General features: G+C 34.2%; 1 protein-coding gene across 8 annotated transcripts in view; it reads left to right on the forward strand.

Moving 5' to 3' along the window:
- The window catches only part of TFPI (tissue factor pathway inhibitor), a 74,194-nt gene that overhangs the window by 57,882 nt on the left and 2,087 nt on the right, over nucleotides 1-14,225 (forward strand). For 6 of the 8 annotated variants that reach the window (XM_040561094.1, XM_040561092.1, XM_040561096.1 and 3 more), the window contains 4 exons: nucleotides 3,365-3,403; nucleotides 6,298-6,474; nucleotides 8,066-8,161; nucleotides 8,635-8,727. In XM_040561094.1, the coding sequence (XP_040417028.1) occupies nucleotides 3,365-3,403; nucleotides 6,298-6,474; nucleotides 8,066-8,161; nucleotides 8,635-8,727 (405 nt within the window). Of the gene's footprint in view, nucleotides 1-3,364; nucleotides 3,404-6,297; nucleotides 6,475-8,065; nucleotides 8,162-8,634; nucleotides 8,728-9,404; nucleotides 10,647-14,225 lie in introns of those variants that run through there. The other 2 variants (XM_040561099.1, XM_040561098.1) reach the window with 1 other exon arrangement.

Genomic DNA, 14,225 nt, shown 5'->3' on the forward strand with positions numbered 1-14,225 from the left:
TCCAACCTTAAAGAGTTAAACATTATTCAAATTCTGGCTTTAATATTTTGCATAGTTATTCCCTGTTTCCTTGACAGTGGTCTTTCTACACTTGCATCTTTTGTTTTGTCATATAGCTTCTACAAGTCTACTACAAGTCTTCTACAAGTACAAGTTCGTATCAAGGATTTAGCTGATTTTATTTTTTTTCCTCTACACAATCAGCTCAAAAATTATTTCTGTATTTATTGAACTTTCATAACAGAAATTAATAAAACTTACAATTGAATTCCATAGTTAATGCATATATATAAGTTTTAAAAAGTCAGCAAAGTCATTCTAAGAGGAAAAACCTTCCTTACAAGGCATTTTCCTCACTTCTACAGCTGTACTCCATGTTTTGTTTGGAAAATTGTGATTAATCAGTTTCTAGTTATAGCTCCACAAAGTTAACAATACAGTCTTTCAAGATAAAAAATGATAAGCTCTTTTTCTTGATTAGCATTCATAGTCAAAAACTATTTAGGATGTGAAGATAGCTCTTCTTTTTCTGTCACCAGGCTAGCTTTTGGCACTTCACGTCTGGCATCTGGTTTTGGTTTTCAGCTGGACCTACGGCATTTCTGCAATTTTCAGAGCAGGGTTGTTTGCAGGACTGCAGCTGCCAGTATCTCATCCAAAACATCTGTTTTCTTTGTGATTTGGAGTGTTTGTCCTAAATTCCAGTTTAAAGGCTAAGACTGAAGAAGGTTCACAGGTGCAGAATTTGGGTTGAAGAGTGTATAAAAGCCATGATCAGGTGCCACGAGTGAAGTTCTGCAAAATTATTTCTTCAATCTAATGTTGATATGTTGATTAATAGTGTTATTTTGACTCTGACACATATGTTGGATCAATACCTGAAACAGATCTTCTGAACCAAATCCTATGCTAGCACGTAATTTGCTTAATTCCGTAGAATGAAATGGAAAAATCATTTAAAATAAGAGCTGGCACAGTGTCTATCTACATGTTGGTACTCAGCCTGGGTTCCAGTATTTGGTATATGCTTAATTATAGTCCAAGAATTTGCAATGTAGAGTCTGCAGTCAGGAACTGGAGCAATAGAGGCTCAACATTTTTGTATTCTCTGAATGAGTAACTGCAGAATAAAATGGTTTGGCGTCACACACAGTACACTGTCAAACATTAAATTCATTTTTTTTTTTTTAAAGTAGTAGCTTCTATTTGTTAAGCCTGGTTCTGTGCAGTCTCATATTACATTATGTTCATCTTAGTTAATGTTTCTGTTATTTATTACTGCAGAAAGATAACTAATTTAGTAACAGAGTAGAAATCAGACTAAAAAGACAGTGCTGACTGGTAAATTCTTGAAAATAAAGAAAAATCTAAGAGCTGTTCAGAGAATTTCCACTGTGAAGAATGTGAAGGTAAAGATTGCTAAAAATAAGCTAAAGGGAAGTTTTGAGATGTATAAAATCAAAAGAAAGAATGTGAATAGCCAAAATGTCTAATTTTTCAGCATTAAGCACAAATAAATAAGCTAACATGAGTGAAGTGCAGGGCTCCTTAAACTGGAATATTAAAAAAAAAAATGGATGAATAAACCATCAAAGATGGAGACTAATGATTCCCAGAGCTGGTTAGAGTCAGCACAAGAAGGTCTGGAGAGTCCAGCTACAAGCTGGCCACTTTAAGCTTCTCTAAGACAATGTTTTGATTCAAGATGCCTAGTTCTGATTCACGTCTCCTAGAAATCAAGTGCATTTTTTGTTTCTTGTGCTTGAAGGTCACCACTTCAGAGAGTGGATAGGAGTAAAATTGCAAATGGCAACACAAGCATAAAGGTCCTAATTTTCAATGCAATGAATGTTTATCCTGGAAAGACTATTTAAGCTTTCTAGTATGGAAAAAATACCTGTTGGTAAAAGGTTCTGGACATGACAGCAATTTTTAGGTCAGTTATTTAAACAGTAGATCTACTCAGAATTATAGTTTGTTTACAAAGAAGAAATTAACTCAGCTATGGATTTGGCTTTTTGAGCAAAACCAGAAGCAAAGAGACGATGTTGACATGGTGGTAAGGTTAAAATACTTTAGGCCAGTATAAACTCACAATAAATTCTTCCTGTTTTGTGCCAGAAGGGTAGAGATCACACCAAAGTCTGATTGCTGATTTTGGCCTGAATGAGACAGCTGAGTGGAATTAGTGAAATAGCCCAAAACCATTGTCCTGAAAATAATTTTTTGTTTGTTTGTTTTGTTTGTTTGTTTGTTTTGTTTTAAATCAAGTCATAGGTTTAATGCTAAAGGCATAGCCTCCTACTAACAGAAAGCACTGGAAATATGTTCAAACAAATGATTTGTCACTCTCAAGTACGTCATATCTTTGAATAATATTTTTTTAAGAATGCTAGTTGAATTATCCCAGAGACAAAAGGAAAATGTAGCATGATAGAATTTCTACCGAATATATTTGCTTTGAAAATACAACACAAGCAACGTTTTCAGAAGGAAAAGTCTACAATAACAAACTGGTAGGATTGTGGCACACAGTGGCAGTATAACTGACACTAAAACTATATTAGCTATCAGCACATCTTAGAATGGGAGCCAAGGAAGGTATAACAGTATATAAATGACAGTTGCAAATGCTTGCTCTCAAATATGAGTGGAGGATGAATTGTTAAAACTAGTTTCAGTTTTAGCCTGTGAAGAGATTGTTATAACTAGTGTGTGTGGCAAGGGAAACCTTATGAAAATTACAAATTGCAGAAAGGGTAAGGATGCAGATGGCTGAATTTTCTTATGTTACTGCTTAAATAAGAAGGAAGGGCACAGCAGCAACTCCATTTTTTCCAGTAGGAATTGTTTTCTGCCTGGTGCTTTAATACTGCAAACATCATAAGGAACACTTTACACTGACACTTTTTGGCATAGCAAAGGGAATTGAACAGCATAAGAGAGGTTTTTGTTGTTAACTAGATCTGCTCCAAAGCTATATTAGCACTATCAGTAGCTGAAGTAGTTGGGTTAAATTAACCTAGCCTCTTTTGGGGAGTAAGATTACATAATGCAGGATTCTGGTTCCAGTAACATAAAGAGGAATTTCCCTGTTCAATTCAATATGGGCATAATTTAATTCCAGCATTTTCCATATCCTCTTCTTTCAAATATAGCAGGTCTTCTCATACGAAAGAAACAATACTTCAGTCCTTCAGACCATGATTTTGTGCTACTTCTTTAATAAAGGCAAGAAAGGAGGGGAGGAGATGTTGTGTTCTTCCTCCTCAGTGCTCATAGTCATGTGAAGCAATCTGGTACTACATGTGAAACTTTATGTCTCTACTTTTATTAATTATTTTTCTTTTTATTTATATTGTAGAATTCTCTCTGAAGATGATGCTAGCAAAAATGAAGCAAGGTAACTGTTTACATACTAATCTCAGACTCTTATACAATAAGGTATTTAGCCTCTTTTGATAGATTCTTTATGTTTGTTCCAAGCTGTCTCCTAATAACAACAATGCCATACTAAAGTGAGTTATTATTTCTAATCTTCTTCGTCCATATTCATCAAAGACTTCAAGGACAATTGTGGTCACTGTGGTCAGACACTTTTCCCTAAAACAAACATATTCTCTCGTTCTTCAATAATCAGAAAACTGTGATTATGCAGAGAATCAAGCATGATGTAGTTAGCCATAATGTGGAACTTTTTTATTGTGTGTTTTGAGAATAATCTAAATACTCCCTCTACTATTAGCAAAAATAGGAAAAATCACTCTGAAACAGAGCTGTTTCACATATTGCCTGTGTGAGAGATAACAGGATTAGTGTGGCCTCTCTAATTACTCAAAAAGGCAAGAGAGCAAGTTTTCCTCTGCAGAAACTACTGAATGGGCAGACTGTTTTACAGAAATTTAAATGCCCAATGCTTTCTTCCTAAGTAGCCAATGAAAAATGGCTAGGTCCTACCTTAAGCACTGAAAATCACCTGCTTGGAACACTGTGGGGTCTGTTGAGGTGTAACCTGTGATCCTAACATGGATATTTAGGTCTGACACTTAGAGCTTGTGAAGACTTATTGCACGCCTCCTCATTCCACATTTGAGGCTTATCTGGATTGGGCCCAATAGTGGTAGCCAGAGTTCTCCTTTGATTTCATCAGAAATCAGCTCTTCTTTCACTGCTTACCAGGATCTCGCTCCTTCTCCTTACTTCCTCTTGAACTGGTATGCATTTAACTCCCCATAGAAATGCCAGTATTTGCATACACAGTTTGAAATAGACTAAATCATTTCTCTCTACTGAATGGTATTCTGGAATATTTTTATACTGAGATTATGGTTTTCTTTTCCCTTTTTCTACTCTCTCTCCCATTCTTAATGCATTGAGAAATCCTGGGTTTTATGCTATAGAAATTTAAAAAACTGATTTTCCATAGATGCTGCAGAAGTTTTGCACTGCTTCCTTTAATGTCTTACTCTAGTTCCTGCTTTTATTGACAAAAAAGAATATATTCAGTTAACCTTAGCTCATGACTATAAACACCATTACATATTTACTATTGTTCCCAGTAATGTATTCTTGAATATTAATCTGTGGAGAAAGACATGTCATTTAGAAGTGTAATACTAGTTTGTATGGTTAGGATTATACCGCTGTATTGTCTTCATGGCCTCTCTCTGCAAAAGTGGCTATAAAAGTTAGCTGCGAGCTCAACTTACTTGAACTTAATTTTCTCTTTCTGCAAGAACCACTTTAATATAAGGATTTTCAAAATGAGGAGCAAATGTTTTTATTTACATACCTTTATTTTCCACCTTCCTTTTTCAGTTAATATCTAATTTATTTATACTTTTTTTTTTTTACTCTTATTTGACAATATTATGCAATATACTGGCAGAAAATGTCAGTTTTAATGAAAGATCAAAATTAAGCTATCCAGAAGCACTTAAAATAGTCAATTTCTTTAATTTATGCAAGAACATTGTAATGGTTGAATTTTCCTTGATCTCTGAAAATGACATTTTGCTATTAATGAGGCTTTATAAAAAGTGAAATGCAAGATATTGACTGTTATTTCTCAGGAAAACTAAATTTATGAGCTATTATGATGCTTGATATGAGTATTTGATTTGTCTCGAACTTAGTAATATTGTTCGAGCAATACTTTTGAATAAGTATATAGTTAAAAATAGAGGTTATAGGACAAACTTCTTTACTACTCCATAATCTACTCCAAAAGCATTAGGGACTTCAAACTAATTGTTCTGTAGTCATTTTTATTAAAATGCACACTGTTTTAGTCTCACCTCTCTGTTAACTTTCACATATAAGGACTGCCTCATGTGTCACATCTGACACAACTGTTTTATATGAAGACTAAATATACTTTGCTAGTCATCTCAGTAAAGTATCATATTTCAAAGTATGTAGTAGCAAGAATTTGAGAATACCTCCAGATATATTTTATTATTTTTGTCATGATTTTCTTTTAAAATTATAATTAAGGAGAAAAAAAAATGAGTACAGTGAAAAACAACATTTGAGGATCATTGTACAAAGATGTGCTTTTCTTCACTGCCAGAAGCTGTGATATCATGCCTGGTTATTCAGTCAAATCATGTAGTATTCATTTATTAAAATTTTCTTCTTTGATATTGTAATTACAGAGCATGAACTAGGAACTGAGACTGAAAAGTGGTAGTCAGAATAGTTGTTCTGCCTTCTAGTTTCCTGTATCATTTTATAGCAGCAGACTGTCCCAGACAAAGTGCATTGTTAGATTTCTTATAGAAAAAATAGAAATAGATTTAAAAAAACCAACTATTTCCTTTTTCTTTCTATTTTAACAGTGTCTTCTGAGTCATTCACACCAACATTGGCTAAAACTACATAAATGGGAAGAATGTGTACTTAGGTTCAAATGATCCAGCTGTGATTTAATTTTAATTTTTATTTTTTTAAATTCAGAGTTAAAACTAATGTTCATCTTAGAGCTTCAGTGTAGGAGGACAGCTAGAGGAGTCATCAGTACTCATTTTCCAAGGTACAATTGAATGGTTATTTGAAAAAAAGAAAAAAAAAAAAAAAGCAATAACAATGTCCTATAATGCTTTAGCACAGTATCGCAGTGTTATATATATAGAACAAAAGCAGTACACTAAAGCAGCAGTTATTTTACAATTGGTCTTTAGTCTAAAGATGCAGGTTTATTATATCAACTTTTTCCAGTTCTTTTGTTGTCTTACAGTGTGTTTTGCTTTTTTTTTTCCTTCCCTCACCCTGTTCATCATTTACCATTGTTTGTAGAAAAGCCCGACTTCTGTTTTCATGAGAAAGACCCTGGAACCTGCAGAGGCTTCTTTTCCAGATATTTCTATAACAAAGAGTCAAAACTATGTGAAATATTCAAGTATGGTGGGTGCCTAGGAAACCAGAACAACTTTAAGAGTTTGGAAGAATGCCAGACTACCTGCCAAGGCGACTGTAAGTTGTTGTCCTGTTATTCTTAGCTTTATTCTTGTATAAACAACATTGTGTTTTGAAGGTAGTTGGCATGGGAGAAAAGGCAATGTAGGAGACTCCAAAGCAGCAATAATTTATACCTGAGATTAACACAATTATATATTCTTAAAAATACATACAAAAATAAGAAATATAAAGTAAAAAGGAAAAATATTTTTAAAGTGGTATGTACTGAATTTTAATCAATATTGCAGGACTCCTGCTGTTTATTTTTCCCTGTCAAATACCTACATGAATTTTAATTCCACAAACCCCTGCAAAAATATATGTTAACCTTGTTGAACCTATTGTATAAAAGAAACATGATATTATTATTTTTTTGAAAATTGCATATTCTTTAATATATCTAAGTTGAAACAAATAATGAGTGGTATATAATTTGAAACAGAACATTGAAAGTAATGCAGACAGATACAGTAATTGAAGTGACATCAATTTTAAGTGAAGAAGGGACTTGGTCCAAAACGTGCTGTCTCCTGATTGTACCTTGATATTAGAGCACTGAATTTCTCCGTTAAACTTGCTGTTAGAAAACAGATTTTATAAGCCCATTTTCTTGAGCAGAAATCTGGGGAAATATGTTTTGAAATATATTGTGAAAATATTAAAGAAGGCAGAGACTTAACAGTAACAGAGATTATAAAGACAGGGAATGAAGAAGTGGACCTATTCAGGTTGCAGCCACATCACTAAGTCATCTTTTTCATTATTTTTCTTTTTAAATCTAAGATATGTTAGCTGTTTGGCCTTGCAATGTTATAAAAAGTTTATATATTTTAAGCCATACATCTGAATCTATTCCTTTCAAAACATGTCTTGTAAAGAAAAGAGGGATTTCTGTTTTTACTGTTTCCTTACTCTGTGTTGCTACCTTCCCACCAAAGAATCATGCAAAACTGGTCCTTCATCTGAATGATTTAGCCATGCAGTTTAGGCTATGAAACAGCCACTTAGACTAACCACAGATCATTCTTCCGCTTCCTTGTCTTCCTAGTTCCTATGAATTTTTCTATATCAGAATACAGTAACCTTCCTAACTCTTCCTAGCTCGTCAGAGCACTTAATTATATTCATAGTTTAAGATACGTTTTCCCACCCAGAACTTCTGGACCCTTTTGCTTTGTTTTTTATCTAGTGGGTCTATTTCCAGGACAGTTTCAAGTGTCTTTTCAGTAAGGGGAACCTGAGCTCATTCATGTTTAGAACAGGAAAGACCCACTAAGGTTCCTTTTTCAAGGATTTTCAGAAAATACACGTATAGAGCCAAATGCTTTTCCCCTATGTTTTGCTGAAGCATTCCTTCCTGGGCTCTGATTCCATTTTTATCTTCTGGACTAAAAGTTGCAAAATGCTTTTTAAAAATTATCTTATCATTATTTTTTTATTTTATTTTATTTCAATCTGAAATAACACCTAATTGTAAATTTGTGTGAATATCAAAGAAGGGAGCCATAGTTTCAATAGACAGAAGTTTTTACCTTAGTGATACTGAAACTTTGATCGCAATTATTTTGTGTTTTTCCTCATTGTTTTCCATTCATTTTTCTTTTAGCAAACTTATTGCCAGATGCTCCAACTGAAGATCATCCTAACACTATGAATAGTAGCTCCCCAGAGGAAGAGCACAACCAGTTTCCCAGGATATTTGGTAAGAATTTGCTTTTGTTGTTTATAATTTTCCTTTTTTTTGATGAAGCAGTTACTCTGAGGCTTGTCCACTTGTTTTGGCTTGTCCATATAGTTTATTTGAGAATAGATATGTCAGTTGAAATACATAAGTCGAATGAGCCAGTAACATGCAAACTAGCTTCATAGCCATTTTTTGTCAGTAATAATAAGTATTTTGAAAAGGGGTTATTATTGCAAAGGTTAGAATGTTTGCTAGTAATATAATAACAACCTCACCAGACCATATTTGATTTAAGTATTATATAAATAAAACTAAAAAAAAAAAAAAAAAAAGAATCCATCTCAAAATTGCTTCAGAATATGAGTTTCTTATGCCTTTGGGACTTGAGGGAACAAGGTAAATGGGTACCCAATCATAGTTTACTTTCAGAACTTTGTTGTGTCTAGATAGCCTATCATTTATTTTTTTACCACCTTTTTTTTTCCTTTTAGTAAATTTGTTGCCAACTGCTCCAAATGAGAAGTCTAATATTATGAACAGTAGTTACCCGGAGGAAGAGCACAAGCAGTTTCCTAGGTTTTTCGGTAAGAATTTGTTTTTGCAGTTCCTAGGTCTCAGTCTTTTATGTGCACTCTGGATTTCCTGGGGGAAAATGGGTGGAAATGGAATATCTGAGACTAAAGAATGGGTTCCCATCTATGTCAATAGTTTCAATAAGCAGAGAAAGTCAAAACAAAAAAATATATTGCTACTTACAGATCTTCTATAGATATCAGAAAGTGGAATACTGATTACACTTTGTCCTCTTATGAAGGTGTGTTCTTCCTGAAGTTCTGATAAACACAGAACTTTAAATACCGAAAGCAAAAGCAGTGTTGCAGAGTTGTTTTAGTCAAAATAAATCCTTTTCCAGGGCACTGTCAGAGCACTTAAAGTTCCTTTTACCCATTAAGAAAGAATTATATTTGGGTTTTGGAATATGGTGCAATATATTTATCATAATACATTTTTATTATTGTTAAGGTCATATTAAACTTAATTCATGGTTTGATTATAGTCAAGGTAAGTGTGAATGAATTTCATGTCTACTTAAAGGGATTTTTACACTATTATGTAGTATAATGCAGATGAGGATCTGGACCTCTACTGTGGAGGTTTTTACAGTTTCTGCAGCTGGGGACTGTCCACTATAGATTGCTGGTACTTGCTCACACTGTAAAGGGTGATTGAATTTGAGGTATATCACTTTTATGATCCACAGTTATGCAAGAGGAAACAAGAAACAGTTGGGAAAAGCCTGAGCATTCTTACCAAGTATTTCTATTTGTCTTATTTTTGCATTTACACTTATTTGTACTTTTGGGGATTATGTGATAGTTTACAGATTCATCAATGCTTTTGTGTTTTATATGGTCTGTAGGATAATGGGCATGTAGTATAACATTCCTGTGCTCTTTGCTTAGAATTGTGTCTAATAAAGCTTGATTGTATGTTGTATTCTATTTATTTTGCTTGTACTGTGATCACATGTACTGTTGGCTTGAGGTAAATTTCTGAGATAGCTGGATTGTTTACCACATATAAAACATTAAAACGACTGAATAAAAAACAGTAAGCCTCTTGGTAGCTTATTTTACTGAAAAATATTTGCATGACAAAAAGCCTGGTCGTAAATCTAGGGACATGAGTGCACATGTTCCCTGAAGGTTTCTACTCACAGTGTGATCTCCCAGATTCCCAAAACAACTAGCCTATGCAAGCAAAGAGACGTTATTCCATGTGTTTTCTTAGAGGAAACTCAAAAAAAAAAAAAATGAAGGGTCCTTGGTTGTATCAGCAATAGTGAATTTTGTGGTAGAGCAGATTTCAGGAAAGAGATGAGGGTAAGAGGAAGGACAGAAGACTGGAAGGTTGGTGGTAAAAAGGCTGAAGTAACAAGGGTAGGTAGATTCAGTGTAACGGGATGGGTCAGGTAAGAAACATGACCTTGGAAGGACTGATGAGTTTCAGTGGAAAGTCTGAAGACCTCACAGTTCTTTCTCTGCAATATAACCTTTGTCTGTCTTACGCTAGCCTGCCTCATGCAGATGCCTGCTGCGATTCCGTTTATCTGCCCATACCTTTCAGGCTGCTAGGATGGGCTAAAATCGTGTGTTTTTTGCAATCCCACTTCATGGCAATGAAAATGGTAGGACCAAAACAGACCACTATTTTCTCCACAGGGCATAGCTTCCACTCCTGCTGTTACTAGAGGCAGGAGTATTAACTGAAGTTACAAGGTAGAGTTATTTCACACAAATGTGCAAAGTGACTCCCATCACCCCCTGGGAGGGAGGAAAATCTAGTTACGCACATGCAATATCAGAATGGACTGCTTGGGATGGAGTGGCTGATTCTTATCTTCTCAAGCACAGGTGAAATAGCTCATCTGCTACTGTAACGTGTTTTGTATATTGGCCTGGCTATGTAGCTTCTTTTCTTTCTTTTTTCTTTTTTTTTTTTTTTTAAATACATGACCAACATTAAAAAATAAAAAAAATAAAAAAATAAAATTGCAAGGAGTTGTCCCTTATGGAATAACTTACCTTGCAACTGAAATGCTATTTCCTCTTGATTTCAAGAAAAAAAATACATATTATTGGTACTATGTATAACTTTGTCATGATACCAGATTAGTAGATTTCCAACAAAGTTCTTGATCTTCAGAAGATTAAAGTCTTCCATGACCAAGAGAAACTAACTTTATCTGCATATAAACACAAGACTTCTAGTGTTCTCTGTCAGCAATGAACTTGCTGCAGAGAGCCAATATTGTTCTGGTCTTATTCTGCTATAAGATGTAAAACAATTTCTGGGGAAGTGAAAGTGAAGCCAAGAATCAAGCCTTTCATTTTTAGATTAAATGAAGTGATCTATGGTACAAAATTGCAAGTGCTATATTCTACATTCAACTTGTGAAATCTAAGTGGGATGCAAGATCAAAAGTCGGTTTTCCACTCAACAAGTTTGGAATGGCACACAGAAGCAGCTCCTGTTATTATTTCTTAGAGTCAGGGCCATATCTTTTGCCGATATAAACTGACACAACTATATTTGCTATAATGGATCTGAACCAATTTATACCTATAGAGTACTGTCAAGTGCAGATGACTCATTATTTTTGTAATAGCCTGTCTACTTGAGAATTCTTTTATTATCTCTCTGCTGTAACCAGAATGAGAAACTGAAGTCTGCATATAAAAATGTGGCAGTAAACCTGAAGTTTCATGAATGTCAAACACCTGTGTTTAGCAAAAAAGAATGCAGTAAGCATTGTATGCATCACTCATGAAGATAATTTCAAACTTCTTTTGTATTAAGATTATCAGTTCATTGTCACACATTCCAACCCCAGCTAAGCCTGAGGGAAAGCGGTTTTTGTTTCAAAGCACGTTTGAGATTATTTTTGATAAATGAATCCATGTCTGAATGTGCGTGTTTCAGAGATTCCAATGTATGACCATATCATCTGTTTACATCAGAGAGGGTTTGTCTGGGATTCAAGGAAAGACTGTATTTAAAGAATTAAATCTTAAACCATGAACTTTAAAAGATCTCTAGGTAGCAGTGAAGGGTAAGATACACTAGTCTTTTTATAGGTAAGAACCATAGCCTTTTTTATTTATTGCCTGTTCATGGAATTAGTTTACCTAATTTTTCAGAGACAAAATATCAAATATTGTGGTTTTGGATCTCATTCTCTGACCAAAACAAAATCAGTCCGAACATCTGCATCATCAACAGAAGAAGAGACAAATGCATCTACAGTGTTTTACTATAATAAAATGTGAAGCCTGTTTGAAAAGCTCCTGTAGAGATAGTGGTGAGAGTTCCAGCTTCCAAACTCCACTTGAGATGGGTTCCAAGTTATTATCTTGATGGAGTTGCCATGTTTCTGAGGAACACTTCTTATTTCATTGTATCAGCAGTTTCCAAAAGAAAAGTTTACACTTGGAGAATGTTTGACTAATTCAGCTTGGAAGCTATTGTTTGTCGTTTGCCTATATGAATTGTAAATTCTTTTTTGCCGTGTCCATTTGTGACCTGACTTATGTCACGTATTTTTGGCAAATAATATGCATAGCAAATCCAAGGTTATGAACTTGCTATTGGATATTTAAAACCCATTTAAACGAGTTATTTTGGATAAACAGAATAGCTTGCGCACAAGGGCGAAGCCAGAGTCTTAAGGCTTGTTGCTGTCAATGTAAATACCACGTAGTTCCATGTATAATGAAACTAGAAAGTATGTCATGACACATTAATTTGGGGGTTCATAGGATCTAATGGATGTTAGCATGTAATGATTTATGTAATGTAACGAATAATACTACTTGCACTGTAAAAAATGGTATAGCTAAAATGCAATCTAAATTGAGAACTAAGTAAAGATAAAAGCAACATTCCTGTCTGAAGTAATCTTTCAATAGAGTTGACATCTGTTCACAGACCTTCATAGACCTGTAATGATTAGATTAGGACAAAATAATTCTGATAGAGGAATGTGTATTTTTTGGCTTTTGTTTCTGCTGTTGTTTGGCTTTGTTTTTACTGTTTTCAGTGTGTACCCCTTCATCTCTGTGTAGTTCCGTGAGTTGTGGGATTTGCTTCCCACCCCCCCACCCCCGAAAATGCAGGAGATAAAGGCATTTCAACAACTCTTAGACAAATAAGGTTGTAAAACCAAAACATTTGAGAGAGATACTCAAGAACAGGCATAATGTCAAAACTTATTGTAATATCATATAAGCACAACATTAGAAGCTGGGGCTGAACAGAGAAAAATTACCTGGATCTAATGCTCCCGGTGACTATGTTAACACACTGGCTCACAGGCTTGGGAATGCCAACAGAGATGTTGGGTTGGGAATAAGACAGTACATATTTTATGCTTACAGTAACTTGAAGTTAACAAATCTTTTAGTGGTCAGTATATTAAAATAAATTCACAATTTTCATGATTCTCAGCAGACCGGGAATAAAGTCATTTCATTTTTATTTTAATATACTGTTTTGTGGAAAAAAATGGCTGCTGTATGGCAAAATTAAGAGTTTTTTTTTCATGAGCTGTGTGCTTCTGTGAGTGCAAAGAATACGCAGATATTTTGAAAATGAAGATACAACTTGTATAAACAGTACAATATAGATTCTGAATAACTTTCAGATGCCACTCTGCTAGTTGCTTTATACATATGCAGATAGTCCTTATTCATCAGTTACCACAACACTTGCTCCTTGGCTCCAAAAGCTTATAATTGTTGTGAGAACTCATTCATTAGGGGACTTTGCAGTCTCTCTAGAAAATTCATACCAGACAAGTAATTTATATTACAGGTATATATTTAAATTCCATTATAATTAACAAACCTGAACCATTTGCCTCTTTCATCGCTGACAAGTCTATGTTGTTCTTTTTAAGTACACTAATTTTTAAGTTAAAATAGGTAAATATGTTTTTTTCTGTTTTTTTTTTTTGTTTTGTTTTGTTTTTTGTTTTTCTTCAATGATGCTGAACATTTGTTTTGAAAGCTTATTTCTTCTCCAGCTAGAATCTGGGTGAAGTTATTTCTAGGCTCAGGAGTTCTTGGAGCCAATACCAAACATATTGCAAGTTTATTTAGCTACCGTCTTCATTATGAATAAAGCAGTAGATTTAATATCCATTGTATAACATTGTGGGCACTTACTCTAGATCGAGATTGAACCTTACTCTTAAAATAATGTCACAGGTATCAAAAGAAACTAATTAGTACTCATGCTATAACTTGAAATTAATTTAATCTATCTTGAAATACCAGCTCATGACTCAGTTTTTGCTTTTACAGGATACTTTTTTGAGTAGTAGTACAGTGTTGCTAATGTGGATTCAAATGTATTAATAATTTAATTTTCCTGTCTTAGCTTTCCATAAATCACCTTTCTATTTCTGTCTGGGCAATTTTTCACAGTTTTTCACCACACTGGCCTGTCAGTTATACTTAGCAGACAAGCTTTTTTTCAGCAAGTATAAGACGTGCAAGACAAACAAAATGTAGCGTGTTCT

Source organism: Cygnus olor, chromosome 6, assembly GCF_009769625.2.
Source record: "Cygnus olor isolate bCygOlo1 chromosome 6, bCygOlo1.pri.v2, whole genome shotgun sequence".
Taxonomy (NCBI): domain Eukaryota; kingdom Metazoa; phylum Chordata; class Aves; order Anseriformes; family Anatidae; genus Cygnus; species Cygnus olor.